This window comes from Nyctereutes procyonoides, unplaced genomic scaffold (assembly GCF_905146905.1).
Source record: "Nyctereutes procyonoides isolate TBG_1078 unplaced genomic scaffold, NYPRO_anot_genome, whole genome shotgun sequence".
Lineage (NCBI taxonomy): Eukaryota > Metazoa > Chordata > Mammalia > Carnivora > Canidae > Nyctereutes > Nyctereutes procyonoides.
In genome coordinates this window covers 26,314,148-26,329,984 of record NW_026575044.1, presented here as the reverse complement: position 1 = coordinate 26,329,984, position 15,837 = coordinate 26,314,148, and the positions used below count along the sequence as shown (strand labels likewise).

Sequence of the window (15,837 nt, the reverse complement as noted above, 5' to 3'; positions counted from 1 at the left end):
CAAGACCGTTTTCTCTAGGAGACATTTACTAAGTGCTGGGGCAGCATGGAGAGGGGGAGCTTGGGCCAGAAAGGCTGGAGGAAATCTCCTTAAAAGTCTGAGGAAAAAAAGACAAGCTAGAGTAAGTAATCACTTTCAACAAATACATACAGATATTTAAAAACAGAGGTGGATGGATTCTTCACGAAAACTACAGTCTGGTCCCAACCCCATTCAGTACTTCACTATGTCTGCTCAACAGAAAAGAGTGAAGGTTGGGAAATGACACTGACCCCAGTCTCTGCATCCTTCTGTACACAAAGTGCAGTGCATAGTCCAAATTACTAGCCAAGACAAGAATATGAAAATGTGGGCACCTGGGTGGCTCAGGGGTTGAGCGTCTGCCTTCAGTGCAGGTTGTGATCCTGGGATCCTGCATCAGGCTCACCCCATGGAGCCTACTTCTCCCTCTGCCTATGTCTCTGCCTCTCACTCTCTCTGTGTCTCTTATGAATAATTAAATAGAATCTTAAAAAAAAAAGAATATGAAAATGTGCCCAGAGAGGAAAAGGAGGCAGTAGCAGCAGATCCACAGGTGGTCCATATATTTAAATATGTAGCCAAGGTTTAACCATTACAAAGTTAAAGAACATAAAGGAAAATAGAGACAAATTGATTAAATTCATTTCAACAGCAAATTGGAACTTATTTTTAAAAGGAATCAAAGAGACATTTGAGAACTGCAAAAGGAATAACCAAAATAAGGAAATCAGCGGATGAGTTTAACAGCAGACTCTTCTCAGCAAGAGAAAGGATTAGTGAATTCCAAGACAGGTTATTAAAAAATGTACAAAGTGAAGTATAGTGAGGAAAAAATGTACAGAACAAAATGTAAGGTCTCACCTATGTGTAATCAGAGCAGCAGAAGGAGAAGGATAAGAAGCAATAATTGAATTGAAGAGCTAATGGCTGAGAATCTCCCAATGCTGATGATTAATATTAACCCACATATTTAAGAAACTTAGCAAATCTAAGGAGAATAAAAAGAAAACTTTGCCTGTAAAATATAGGCAGACTGCTGAAAACCAATGATGAAGATAAAATCTTTTTAAAAGCCAGATGGAAAAGATAAATTACCTTCTAAGGTACAACTATCAGAATGAGGGCTCACTGTTATCTGAAGCTATGGAAGTCAGAAGAAAGTGAAATGACATCTTCAAACTGCCAGGAAGAAAAGTTTTAGACCTATAAGTTTGTATCCACGGAAGTTCTTGTAGAAACACAGGACAACTTTTATTACATTAAAAGATGATCTCTATTTTGATATAATCATCTCACTTGTATACTATTTCCTTAGGTTAGATTTTTAAGGGGAAAAAATAAGTTACAGTGTATACTTCAAACCGCAGTTTGCATTTTTTTGTTGAAATATAGTTGACACAATATTATATTGGTTGCTCGTGTGCAACATTGTGATTCAACAAGTCTATATTATCAATTTACATATTTTTAAAAATGAAGTCAACATAAAGTAATATGGTGCTATCATAGTCTATAATGCTTCATTCCTACATTCTCAGTACATGTAAATGTCTTCCAGGATGCCTGGGTGGCTCACTCAGTTAAGCATCCAACTCTTGACTTTGGCTCAAGTCATGATCTTGGGGTCACAAGATCAAGCCCCAAGTCATGCTCCACACTCAGTGGAGGAACCTGCTTGAGATTCTGTCCCCCTCCCTCTGCCCTCACTTCCCATCCCTGCTCACATGTGCACGAGCTCCCTCTCTCTCTAAAATATATAAATCTTAAAAAAAAACAATAAATATCTTGCTAACACTTAGAAACTGTGGTGAGCCAGTGGCCTCTTGGGGTCTGTAAAAAGTATCGGGCAGAGTTTCCTTGATGCTATATGTGGGCACAAGATTCCAGGGGAAAAATCCTATGTGTTCTTCCATATAGGTAAAATTCCTATATGGAAAGAATGTACGTAAACAGTTATTTGGCAAGAAAGTAACCAAGGAGTGGGGGGATAAAAAAGCAGAATTGGGACTGAGGTCATAAAAGAATGATATCATCACAAAACCAAGTCTGGCAATCCTAAACGTATGGCAACACGTCCCTCTGAAGCATTTCCTGACATTACAGTGAAAGCAGATCCCTAGGGATGTTTAAGATGGGAAGAATAGGTAATTCTTAGTAGGAAGATCAGATGATGCCTTCATTTTTGGCCCAGTGCTTTGAAAATGTATTATGAGCAAATACAGTTGATTGAAACTTGTGCATTTTTGGAAGGGTAGCTTTGGCATTTTAAAATAAGGAACAGAATTACAAATCAGTAGGTAAAAGGGAAAACGGGAAATTGCTGGGCAAAACACAATTGCGCTGTTGATTGCTCTGTCTGCTTTGAGGAAGACCATTGTTCAGAAGCTCCAAAGGGTCCCAGGGTGAGAATGGTGCTAGTGTAAGACCTCTTGCCACCAATTAGACCACCTGGACCATCCTGGGAATGCAGAAAAATTCAACCATTTCAAAAATTCTTTTCTGAGAGAAGCCTATTTTTAAAAGGCTTCTAGGACGCTGAAAAATCTAGTCTGATGAAATCAAGTACCTCTGGGGATAAGCAGATAAAGTACAATGTATGATTTTTGTATATGCCAGTGCTATAGCTGTGCTCCCATTCGTACAACAAATGTTTTAAATGACATCAACAACAGGGATCCCTGGGTGGCACAGCAGTTTGGTGCCTGCCTTTGGCCCAGGGTGCGATCCTGGAGACCCGGGATCGAGTCCCACGTCGGGCTCCCGGTGCCTGGAGCCTGCTTCTCCCTCTGCCTGTGTCTCTGCCTCTCTCTCTCTCTGTGTGACTATCATAAATAAATAAAAATTTAAAAAATAAATAAATAAAATGACATCAACAACAACAAAAAAACTTTGTCATTTGAAAACATATTGACCTATAGCCACAGGTCTCGGCGGGCATGTGGTGTCCCAGGAATCCTGCTACTCCTTTTGCAAAGTGTGAATTATTTATGTATGCAATTCAGCAATATCCATTTTATTGGCAGAAGTTAGGACTAAATTATAGCGTATTACGTCTTTACTGTAAAATTTCGACCACGAACGTATGTCACAAAAATCACAATCTACTGAACTGTGATCAGCTATTCCTATTGCAATCAATATCCAAATGTCAAAAGTTTTTCCAAATAAGTTTGGGAATAGAACTCAAGAACTTCAGATAAATATTTACTAACTTTTTTTTGCCTGTGGTTTGAGGAAAGCTGACTGTTCTTCAGCTTCATCTGGACCTTATACTCCAAATACCTGTGTTCCATAGACATAGAGTCTGAGAACACCCACCTACAGGCTTCTGAAATTGTATGTTTATTATAAAGGGTGGTGTATATGGAGGAAATTCTCAAATTTGAGCATACTGCACATTTATCTTCTTACCAGAAGCATATTTCCCATCTTACAGAAGAGGTTTCACAAGGAAGTTGATCTATCACAAAAGCATAGTTCTTGATCCATTAGAATAACATTCATTTCTAAATGTTGAACATGACTTGGGAGCTCACATTTATGTGATGCTTTCTTCTTATCTATAGGCAGATGCTTTTATGCCAGACTTAGACATGGTCTATCTTAATATACAGTTAAGTTACTTAAAATGTGTTTTTCTGGTCAAGGACCAGAGAAAAATTTATGTCAGTTCCCCCTTGCTAGTTGAAGAAGATAATCTTGTCATGATTTTTAAAGGTTAAGTAATCCAGGGGCACCTAGGTGGCTCAATTGGTTAAGCAGTTGATTCTTGATTTTGGCTCAGGTCATGGTCTCAGGGTCGTGAGATCAAGCCTTGTGTTGGGCTCTGCACTCAGCAAGGAGTCTGTTTGAGATTCTCTCTCCTTCTCCCTTTGTCCTTACCCATACCATGTGTTTACTAGTGCGCGCTTTCTCTCTGTAAAAATAAACCTTTAAAAAATGTTTTTAAGATTTTATTTTTATTTATTCATGAGAGACACACAGAGAGAGGCAGAGACATAGGCAGAGGGAGTAAAGCAGGATCCTTCTGGGGAACCCAGTGCATGGGACTCAATCCCAAGACCCCAGGATCAGGCCTTGAACTGAAGGCAGACGCTAAAGCACTGAGCCACCCAGGTGTCCCTAATTTTTTTTTTTAAAGTTAAGTAATCCAAAGATGAACTGTTACAAAGCCCACTGATTTCTATTTAACTAGAAGAGAGGTTAGGGTTAGTTGACAGTCACTAGGCACATACAGCCATGGATGAAAGCTGAGTTAACACGGATCTCCAGACATTACTGGGCGTACATCACTGAGTACCTGATGTGTTCTGTGGTGTGATGTCTGCCCTCCCACCATCACGGCCTGTGGAGGCCTCCGGTTGCAGTGTCGCAGGGTAGTATTAGGTCAGTGCTCCACGGATGTGTGAGTGGGAGTAGCCACCACAGGTCACAGTAGTGGCCCTGCAGTGGGGGATGGGTGACTACCCCCAGATATGGCTGTGACCCATTGCTGACACTGGAAGAGTAGAGTTGGCATTTTCTCTAGTGTCTTCCTTCTCTCTGAGTACGTGGCACCCTCTGGTTGTTTCATTCTTCAGGATCCGCTAGTTCGTGGACTATGGGAACCGATGAGTCCCCTAACGTCACGGATGATGCAGCCGATGAGATCATGGATCGCATCGTCAAGTCGGCCACCCAGGTGCCCAGTCAGCGAGTGGTGCCTCGGGAGAGGAAGCGCTCCCGGGCCAACCGGAAGTCTCGTAAGTGCCTTGGAGCTGGGGTGAGGGACTTGCCCTGCAGGGACCTGCCCTCCTGTTCCCTAAGCCCTGGGAAGGGCAGACACTCAGAGGCTGGCTCCAGCCAGTTGTCAGTGATGCCTGGAGGGTCCACCCCAGCTCATCAACGAGAGGTTTCCTGGTTGGCAATCAGCATTGCCACTGTGGAGGAGGAGGGTGCAGGCACACCCATCCAGTGCATTTGCCACTTCTGGGCTGGCCTCCTTCAGCTCTCACTCTGTTCCCAGGAGGGTCCGAGAGACCCTTTAATATCTCTGGTGTGCAGGGCTGGGTGCGGGGATTCATTGCCAAGCACTGCCCCAGGTGCTTTGCTGATGCCATGTTTCTGCATCAGGGGCCACTTTCTAGCTGAAGATGATTCCCTGCTGCTCACAAACATGTCAAAGGCAAAAACCAATGATTTTATGGTCATTAGGGTGCTTAGAATACTTAATGCCAATCTAGGTTGACCAGTTTGGTTTTGTTTCTTTTGGTTTCAAACTGAGAATTCCACTAAATCAAAGGGACTGATTTTCTTTGTCTGAGCCTGCCGCCTGCTCCTGCCCATGGAGTGATGGGCATGGGGCTGCCTCTGCGGGCACCATGCTAGCTCTCAAAGGGGCTGCTCTCCGTAAAGAAACAGAGTTCCTCTGTATCGTTTGACCTGTGCCTGCAATAGCTGTGACCCTTGCGTGTTTTAGGAAAGAGTTCAGCCCCTGAGCTTTGGCTGAATGCTGGGTCACTCAGCTCAGGAGACCAGCTTCAGTCTCCATTGGCTCTGCCTCCAGGAACAAGAGATGGTGATGAGCAGAGGGATTTATGGCCATCAGAAGAAGGAAGCCTGGCTACCTCTGCCTATACTGTCTCCAAAAAGTGAAAGGAGAGTGATTCCAGGTAGACTCCAGAGTCCAGTAAGAATTCAGACTCTGGTGCCACTTTGAGAGTCACACAGGAGGTGATTAGGGTTTGAGGCGCAGAGCCCAAGAGAAAGAGCTGACAAAGGATGCCAGGCCAGGGAATGGCCTCACAGAAGGGGGTCATTGCTAGGCCAGAGACCTCAGAAAAGGAGACCACATGAGACAGTGACCTGGCCAGTCCCCGGAGACTAGGTTATGTGCTCCTCCCCCAGGTTATACATCAGTGTTGGCAAAAAGTGTAGGCCCTGCCCTCTGGTCTAGAGAGAACCAGATTCTTCGAGAGACACATAATGTCACTGGGAACAATAACACAGTCATAATTAATTTTCCTCTTCAATCTGGCCAGGGAGATATTTTGCCTGTTTTTGTGGTTGACATAAACTAATTTCCTGTGGTATCGTTTCCATTCCAATCTTATGCAAAACAGCCGTATATTCTTTTTATTTAGCCAACACATTTTATTCTGCGATGCAGTTACTACAACAAATACAGCCCTGAATGTATGTAAGTGTTTATCTGTAGCAGGTTTAATTTATTAGTAATGGTATCATCAACAGAAATTTAAGACGGGGGAAAGTTACTTTAATTTCTGTTTAAGAGGGATGATAAACTCCAGCTTTCTCACAAGAGGCTAAAGGAATGAGAAAAAAACAATTTGCAAAATCAATGTGAAGTTTCGTGGCCTGGGCCTCCCTCTCAAACAATGCTGTATTTGATTTGATTGTTTAATGGCCGTGATGAGGCAAGTGGGTAATGAATAACCAACGTATTTGGGCTCTAACTCATTTGGCTACAGACAGTAACAGTTCAGCTATTGCAGGAAACCAAACAGAATCCATCCCATAACCTAGAAATTTATGACCTCCAAGCCACTTGAGGATCCTCCAAGGTAATTAAATGTCTGCTCTTGTGTTTGATGCTGGTGACTAAGACTGCGCACGCCAAGAGTCCTGCTAAAGCTTGAAAAATGCAGCCGGTGGGGACACAGTGAGGGCATCTTAATCGATTTGCAGGTTCCCATGGCTCAGTTCTGCTTTTCCAACTGGTGACAACCCAGGCCTCATTAAGTGTTTTGAATTGTCCAGTTGATTTTTAGCCTGTGAAATGGTTGATCCAATGCATTTCGTGTGCCTGCCCCCGATTCTAGTCAAGGTTCTCTGATGCGCTGGTGGAGGAGAACATTCTGGGAGGTTCTTGGTTTTTGTTTTTTTTTTTTTTTTTTCCTTATTTTGGTTTCTCTGTTCACCATATCCGGGCAGCTATTTTGTCCTAGGGCTGTTTGTTCTCTTAGGCATCCTGGATGTTGGCCTTTTCTAGAAAATCCTGAAACTAAATGGCATTTGAAATATCCTTAGCAGTGTGATTCTGAAGGATGGGCCTTAGTGGTTGGTAAGGAGGGGGAGCTGCTCCCCATGTTCTTTTCTCTTGGACCTTTCTTTGGAAGGAGGTCTCTGTGCAGCTGGCTGGCTGCATATGGCCACTCGCCCAGACTATCCCTGAACAGAACAGGATTTAGGGACTCATAGTCGTCCCTGTCTGTTCCCTTTGCCCAGGGGAGCCAGCTCTTGTCACAGTAGAGAGAGGCCGGGTACCATTTTCCCACTGAGTTTCCTTCTGAGGTGGGGGTCTGGGCCCCATCTGGGACATGACCATGAAGTTTGGACACAGAGCTGTATTTTTATAAAGATGTGATTACTTTGATGTGACTCACAGATAAACTGGCCAATTTCTTGGCTAGTTAAGCTCTTAAGGCTGGTCACTCGTATATGAATAGTTTCTCAGTGGAAAGAGCCAAAAGTCCAGTTCCAGAGACTGCTGGGAAAGGAGCACAGAACCTTGATTTGATCTGGCCCCCTGACCTTCATTCCTCCGCCCACCATGACTGCCTCCTCATCGTGTCATAAATCTTCAACATCTCTCTCAAAGGGCATGTGACATAGCTCATGTTGATTTGATGTAACTAAAATCTTATTTCTTTTACAGAATTTTGAGGGATGTAACCACACTCTTTGTTAAGTAGAATTTCATGGAGAAAGAAAACCATCAAATCTGAAAAATTATTGAATTTGTTTTAGGGAAAACAGGAGATATGCCTCACAAAATATGAGATCCAGCCCTGGATCTGATCAGTACACAACTTAGTTCAGTTATCTCTGCTTCTCTAAAATGGTATTTGGAAATACCCAAGAATTTTCCCATTAATCCCGTTAAAAAAATTTCCCTGCATTTTGTTTAGTTTTTGCTTACTGACTGTGAATCAATTTTATATTATTTTATAGGGCAAGCTAATGATGGTAATAAAACAGAGGTTTTAAAACTAATGCTCTTGCAGTACAGTAAGATGTTAGTGGAAAGGATCAAAATTTCTCAAATGTTCATCTTCTCTACCACCCCCTCACTCCTATTTATTCAGCCTTTAATTATTCTTAGAGCTTATTACAGATGAACTGACCCTCTAAAGATAACTGAGACTGCCCCCCTGCCCCATGTATCCAGGACACAGGATAGGAGGACAAAAAGAAGAAATCCAAGAGAGGACCAGAAGCCTCTTCCCCGACCCCAGTGGAGAGTCGCTGCATGATAGCCAGCTGGACCGTGTGTGCCCCTGGGGAGGGGTGCCACCACCAGTGCTTCCTCCACGCTACAGGAGTGGGTGACCACAGCAGCACGGAGCTGATGGTGGCTGATTTCTTACATCCTACCTAAAGCCCAATTTTAAGAATGAGAGCAGGAAATGGGGAAGGCATTTGCAGCCTGTGCTCTGCATCAGGAGGGTCTTAGGGGTGGAAATGGACAGACACAGGGAAGAGACTTGGAGGGATATGCCAGGCATGGGGGACGGGGGGATGGAGGGCACAATCAGAGTCTGGGAACTTGGAAGAGAAGAAAGGCCCAAACCAGAGAGGTGCTGTCAGAACTGCCAACAGACCCCAGGTCACCCAGGCCCTGAAGGCAGTTCAATGCTAGGGTGTGTAGGCCTCGTACCCAAGCCCACAGGCCGGGCCAGAGGTCAGGACTGTGATGCAGCAAGAAGCTCAGATAGAAGCTTCTGCTGAAAGAGGCAGATGCAGGGAGAGTTTGGAAATATTTTATTGTGTTGGATGACTCTTGGTTGTTTCATGTTCAGACAAATCACCCTTCCGGACTGGCAGCTAGCACGCTGGAGAAGAAGAGGCTGGCTTATATGTCTTCCCCCAAGTCTGGGTGCCAGGCACCCATTTGGCTCAGAGTGGAGGTTCAGGAGGAGCGAGGAGCAGGGAAAAGAGGAACCCAGGAGCGAGTCTGTCCTGCCTGTGAAAGCTGTTCTGAAAGCAAAGCAGGGGGGTTCCTGTAAGGGGGCTTTGGAAGGTGCCAAGCACCTTCGTGACATGAAGTTAGTCTATTTCTTTGCCTTTGCTACCCAGCTCAAACAGAACCCGTTTCTGCGTTTGGAATGTACCCATTTGTACAACAGAGGAGGAGGTGGGGTCCCTCTTAACTCCCGTGGCTCCCCGAGCCTCAGGCTGCTGTAGTCCAGTGAGGCCAGCGGCTGTGAGCATTGAGTGAGGTACCTCTGATGGGTTCCCACTGTCCTCCCTCTCCGGCTCTGTCATGCTGCTGCCCAAGGGACCCCAGCCAGGTGGGAATATGAAGCTGCTGGCAGGTGCATGAGGGCTGCTGTGTTGAAGTCACACAAGAGCCAGTGCCCAAAGACCACACCTACCCAGCCGTCAATCTGCTCCCAGCACCCACCTCACTGGGCCACCTGGGATTAGACCAGACCCATCTTCACCCCTCCTTTTACCCCCCAGGGTGCTGGTTTCACAGGCTCATACGTGCACCAAAGTCATGGTACTTGTCTGGCTCTGCGTACATCTCTGATGGAGAACTGCCATGCTGGACTTTATCTGGAAAGGAGGAAGGCAGTTTTGTCCTGCCCAGGGAATAATGTTGGGAACTCAGGAGTCTCTGACTCTTGAACCCCCTTCCTTCTTGTCTCCAGAACGCCCCAAGTTCCTGCAGGCTCTCCCAAAAACAATGGAGAGAAGTAGTTTCATGTCTCTCTTCCCTCACCCCTTGCACCACTCCTATGAGGCAGGCTGTTTTTGCTTCTGAGCTGCTTACTTCTGTTCAGGGCCTGCCTAGGAGCGACAAGGACTATCGTGGGGTCCTGGATGTGAAAGCAGTCACGGGCTAGTCAGAGGGAGGTCTGTAGAGCTAAGACCATGGCCAGGCCCGTGGTTCCAGAAAGTGCCTGCTGCAATAAGTATTTCCAAGAGTTGTCTTCTTGTGGGGGGAGCTTACTCCTGTGTGAGGCAGAACTTGGAGAGTTCGACTCTGTTGTCACAAAGGCCATTGCCTTCCTGAGGACCTGCCTTTCCCTGTGTCTCAGGTGGCAGTGATTTAAGTCGAGACTCCAAACCTGGGCTGGCCAGCAGAATCTCCTGGAAAAGGTTAAAATGCAGTATGTGGGCCTCTCTTGGAGACTCGTGTTCAGTGCTTCTGGGCTGAGGTTCAAGCTGGATTTAAATCAACCAGGTTTGGGAACCTTTAGTTTTTGTTATTATTCTGGGTTTTGCTGTTGTTGTTTTTGTTGCCATTTAACTTTTTATTATTTTGAAAGAGTTTTAGAGTAATAGACAAGTTGCAAAAAGAGTCCACTTGCCTTCTATCCTTCACCCAGCTTCCTCTCATGTTAACACCTTGCATAACCTAGGACAATTTATTGACATTAAGAATTAACGTTGGTACAGTACTATTAGCTGAACTAGGGGCTTCATTCACATTTTACCAGTATTTCCATTAATGTCCTCTTTCTTTTCCACTACCCTACCCAGACTGTTCCATTGCATTGAGACAGAGTGTTTCCTCTGATGAGTGGAGGAGATTTTAAGAGCTCAACACTTTTGAAAAAAGTACTGGTCAATTATTTTGTGGAATGCCTGTTGTTTTGGGAAACCTCTCCTTCTAATGGACAGATTTATGAGGAAAAACCAGATGGAGGGTAGAAAAAGAAGTCAGATGGCTAGATAATTGACATTGACAAAACAAAATGAACCAACCCATAGAAAGTCTAATAGGGGATCAATCATCATGCTAGAGCTTAAAACAGTTCCCTACATTTAAGTCCAAAGAGGCATGATTGCACCTGCTATTTTGGCTCCACTCAGCGGATGGGTCCCTCAAGGAACAAGCTGTGAGTAAATAGTCTTGTTACTTCCCAACCACCAAGTACATACATTTAAGATCTCTTGAAGTCCTGATACTAGTTGCCATAGTCCTAGACACATTGCTCTGTGTACTTGTTAGAAAATCTTTAGTAGAATTCTAGGGATTACAAAAAAAAAGCTAACTTATTTCCAAACTGTTTGGCATTATGTGCAAAAGAGAAAAAATTATTGTCAACGATCTAAAGGTGCAAGAGTACAAATAGATTTCTGCCGGATGGAAGTAAAACTTGGTGGGTGCCCCATAGGTAGGAAAGATTGTCCAAATGTGTCCTGCTGAGGCTTCAGCAGGGCACAGCCATTTCCAGGATGTCTTGGCTGAAATTCCTCTGCACCACTAACTGTGTGCACACTGCCAGGGACTTACTCTCTCTATGCAGTCTGTTCACTTGCTGGAGAAATAACAACAGGACTCTTCTCATGGTGCTTCCAAAGGGAATAAATGGAATCATCCAGGCTCACCCTCAGTAAATGGGAGGTTGCCATCACTGCTATTCTCAGATTCAGCTCATTTTTAGCAAAGAGCCACCTGAGAGCACTTTGTAGGATCAAAATATCTTTCAATTCTAGGGATAGGGAGAGAAAAAGAACTTAGAGTTTTTCCCCTGAATCCCCAGACAGCCCTGTGCCTCATGTTGACAGCAGATGCTCTCCTGTGTCTGATCCCACTGCTGTCACTGCCACATGATGGAGCTGTCACAAGTGCCTGGGGCAGAGAGTGGCTGCTGGTGCCAGCAAAGTGACCCGTGCCATCTCTGGAAGTGCTGCGAGGCAGACAGGGATAAACATTGCCATGGTCTGTTCTCTGTTAAGCAGCTACAGGGAGGGGAGGCCATCATGTGTGACAGGCTGGGGAGCAGCTACCCTACAGCCAGATCGTTTAAGTGGAAACCAGGAATGGGAGGTGGAGGGACCCAGACATCATCTTATCAGACATATGCCAGCTCCCCAAGTTTAGTACTTGGGAAATCCCCTACTTGATAGACTTGTTTCTATTGTACAGGTTCCATATCCTGCCAGCCCATTTGCTGGTCCCCTCATTTTCTTATATCCTGGTCCTTTTTTGCTTTCCAGAAACTGACAGCCAACACCCCCATCCAGACAGGGTCTGCTAGTCTGAGCATTTCTCCTCATACCGTGCCCCTGTCAGCCCTCTGCCTCCCTGATTGCAACACTAGGTTCAGGGTAGAGGCCCAAGTAGCATTTGCTGAATGAATGAATGAATGAATGAATGAATGAATGAATGAATGAATTGATGAGCAGGCAGATGGATGAATGGATCCCAAAGAGGCCCTTTCTATGCATAATTTGAATCAGAGCACAAAGCCGATTTCAACTGATTATCTTCATTTCACACATCTTTTCAAGTCATAATGTGAATTAACTTTGACTTTTTTAACAAAGCAAGAATTCGGATTCTTCTTTTTTTTAATTTACTATTATTATTATTATTTTAAGGATTTGGACTCTTAAGGTCTTTGGGGGTTACTACATTTACTATATTTATGATGGAGTGGTTGTATTCATTATGAGAACTTATCTGAATTGTCATGAAGGCCCACAGAAAGTAGGATTCCATTAATGGGGCAGGTTTTTCTATGAATACCTTTTTAGAGACACCCAGCAAGCAAAGAGACCTGGCCTATACTGGCTTCCCCCCCCCCCCCACAGCAGAGAACACCTGAGCCCAAACAGAAGGGGCCAGGGGGGCTCCTCAAAACCAAGAGTTGGCAACCAGGCTGATGATACAGCCTCTGTGCAGTCAGGCAGCAGAGCCGAGGCAGCACTATTAAACTTGGCTCTGTTCCCTGAGCCTGCCCTGGAGAGGCTGGCCTAATGCCCGTATCAGGACGAAGATTATTGCACATCCTTTAAGGTGCCAGGGCTCTTATTCGAATAGTTGCACCAAATGAACTGAGCACCACAGTTACAGGACTAAAGCAAATGCAGGAACAGGTGTTAAGGAAGCACCTTTAAATGTCCCCCTATAAAATGCTTGTCGGTTCAGAAGTCTTCTGTTGTCATTTGGTCAAACACGTACACCTAAAGGCTCAAAGATTACAGTTCATAGACTCATGTCTGTGCCACCTTCTGTGCCTAATGAAATTCAAGGTGCCCTGCTCATGCAGCATGGACTTCTTCAAGCAGAGTCTTGGAAGTGAGGTCTTAGCAGTCTTTGTCAAGAATGAGAAACATTTTGTCTTATTTTCTGCCATTAAAATTATCTTTCTTTAACACACACTTGAAGGAGTGTTTAAAGAACATAAAAGGTTATAACCAACTAGTATTTTTATTGCTGCCCCATAGAACAAATTCCATTACTCAGTTAAATGCAATCTGCCTCCAGCCGAGGCTCTGGAGCCAAACATTTTGTCTGGACGAGTTAGACAGTCTGGAGCCTAGGGGCCAGGGGTGGGGGGCGGGGGCAGAGGGTGAGCCAGTGCAGGAGCTGCTGCAGAAGGATGGCTGGGGAGCCCGGGGCTAAGCTTGAAAATACAGTAGTGTGTGGTGGCATGAATTGAGGGTAACCTTCAGCACAGATCTTTGCATCTCCATTTGTGTCAAATCCACACTTGATGTCTGTGGGTCTTTCATCAGTGTTGCAATTCTTTAAGTCCCAGGCACACAGTAGGCTCTCCATGAAGTATTTGTTGATTGACCAACTGATGGGATAGGTGTTGGCTCCCTATTCAAAGTACTGATTTCTGGGAGAGAAGAAACCATTTATTAATAGACCCTGTCTGTTCTACCAGATTTCTTCAGATCCTTTGTCCACAGCCTAAGTGGGCTTTTGCTTAGAGGAGGTTGGTAAGGCATGGAGTGTGGGGTGTTGCTTGCAGACACATGAGCTGGGATCCTGGTATCTGTATCCTGTGAGGCCTCCCCTTGACAAGGAGGACACAGGCCCTGTGATCACAGTGGGTGTGGAGAGTTGGGTCTGGCATGGGAAGATGAGAAGATGCTAGGGTGAGCTTTACTTTCTCCACATTCTGATCAAGGACCTGCCTGCCCATCTGGGTCCTCTGGCCGATTTAGGATTTAGGGTTGAAGGTATATCCATAACACATCTCTTCTGAAAATAGAGCAACTCCCCAAACTCTGTATAACCTTATGTAGAGAGTAGGCCAAATACGATTTATAAATTAAGGGAAATGTAATTAGGCAACCTTTCAAATGAAAGGACTGGTCTTGGAAGGGACAGCTGCCTCCTCATTCACCCTTAACCAGCCTTTATTTTGACATCACAATTGATCAACACTAAACAATGGGAAAACCCATAATGCCAAGCTAAACACAAGCCAGTTCTTAGTCAAACACAAGCACTCCTCCACCTGCCAGTTGTAAGCCCCAGAGAAAAGGGTCACTGGTCCTTCTTGAGCCTTGTGTGTTTCACAGAAAACATCTACCAGATCCAGTCAGAAGTTTGGCAGTTTGCTCCTTGGCATCTAGTCCATAAGGAGTCACTAGTTATTGTCTCCAGAGGCCCTTTGATGAGTTGAGACTGAGACCCGCCATGCTCACAGAGACTCATCCTGTCCGCTGGCCCTTGTCCTGTCCTATGAACACCTTGTTCTGCAGGCCAGGTCCCCAGCCTCATGGCTCATCCTGCAGATTTGTGGTGTTATCTTACCTAGTTCACATTTATTGGACCTTGCATTTCCCTATGCTCCGTAATGACTGTTCCAGCTTCCCTGTGCTGGCCAGAAGCTGTGCTCTCCACATGCCATCTGTGCTTTCTACTATTGCACTCATTTCTCAGAAACCTTGTCAGTGTGGGCCTCCCTTCTCCCCTCTTACAAGGTCAGTTCCTCCACTTGGCTCTTCAAGTTGGCTTCTTGCAGCCCCCAAATGTGTCCTGCCTCGGCAGATAGATGGCCAGGCCCTTCAGCAGGAGCAGGATGGGGCTGAGAATCTGTGAGCCCTATGACTACTCTGGGGAGACCTGGGGTGCAGGAGGGGTGTCGATAGACTACCATGTGCTGCTTGCTAACACCTCCCTGTCTTCTCATCCCTTTGTGATCTGTGGGTGCTGCTGCAGTGCGAAGGACCCTGAAGAGTGGCCTGACTCCAGAAGAAGCCAGAGCCCTGGGCCTGGTTGGTACCACAGAATTGCAGCTGTGACACCTGCGGGCACTCTAAGAGGTGTGCCCAAGAGTGCAAACTCCTGCTGGACAGAATCTCCCCAAGTTGGGAGTGAAGAGACTCGACAATAACATCTGAAGGTTCCAAAGGGGAGTGTCCATTTCTGGATGTCCACCCGTGGCCTGCTGGGCATTGATGGGACTCTTGTCAGACTCTCCTTCACACACTTCCTTCATTGTGTCAGCTGTGTTTCTCTTGTTTCCTTGACACCTGGTTTAGTAGTTCCAAAGTGTGACACCTTTTCTGTGCAAGGAGCAACCTTTTTAAAGAGCAGATCACTTCTGTCACAGTTCCTGTGGTCATGTGAGGCAGTTTGATTAGGTTCACAGACTGGGTCTCTCACAACACCAAAATATCCAGATGTAAACTCCAAAATTGTACACAAAAAGAAAGCACAGATTGTTTACCAGTTGTGGATTTTAGATGTACTAAATGTTTATACAAATTCATAAATGTACACCATGTTTCAAATACTAAATAAATAGAGTTTAATGCCATAACTGGAAACTTTTCTTCTCTTGGGTGTAAGGCCTTAAACATCTCCACAGGCTCACCTCCTTCTGAATCAGTAAAACCTTTTCTCAGGTTCATCAGAGGATTCTGGCTTGGAATGGCCTGGGCCCTTTGGCTTTCTTGTTGTTTGTTTTTTTGTGTTAATACAGTGAGAAGTGCCTGACAATGTGCTCTTTGTAACTACTTATTAATTAGGCATCAGCGTTTGTTGCAGGATATGCTACAATGACTTCATATAGATTACCTTTCCCAAGTACTTTGTTTTGCTCCTTTGGAATG

At 45.0% G+C, this 15,837-nt stretch overlaps 1 protein-coding gene across 15 annotated transcripts in view; it reads left to right on the top strand.

Moving 5' to 3' along the window:
• FHOD3 (formin homology 2 domain containing 3) overlaps nucleotides 1–15,545 on the top strand; it is a 463,903-nt gene extending 448,358 nt beyond the window's left edge. For 14 of the 15 annotated variants that reach the window (XM_055324588.1, XM_055324589.1, XM_055324587.1 and 11 more), the window contains 2 exons: nucleotides 4,602–4,763; nucleotides 14,942–15,545. In XM_055324588.1, the coding sequence (XP_055180563.1) occupies nucleotides 4,602–4,763; nucleotides 14,942–15,024 (245 nt within the window). In that variant the 3' untranslated portion in view covers nucleotides 15,025–15,545. The remainder of the gene's footprint in view (nucleotides 1–4,601; nucleotides 4,764–14,941) is intronic. The other variant, XM_055324581.1, reaches the window with a different exon arrangement.
• The last annotated feature ends 292 nt before the right edge of the window (nucleotides 15,546–15,837 follow it).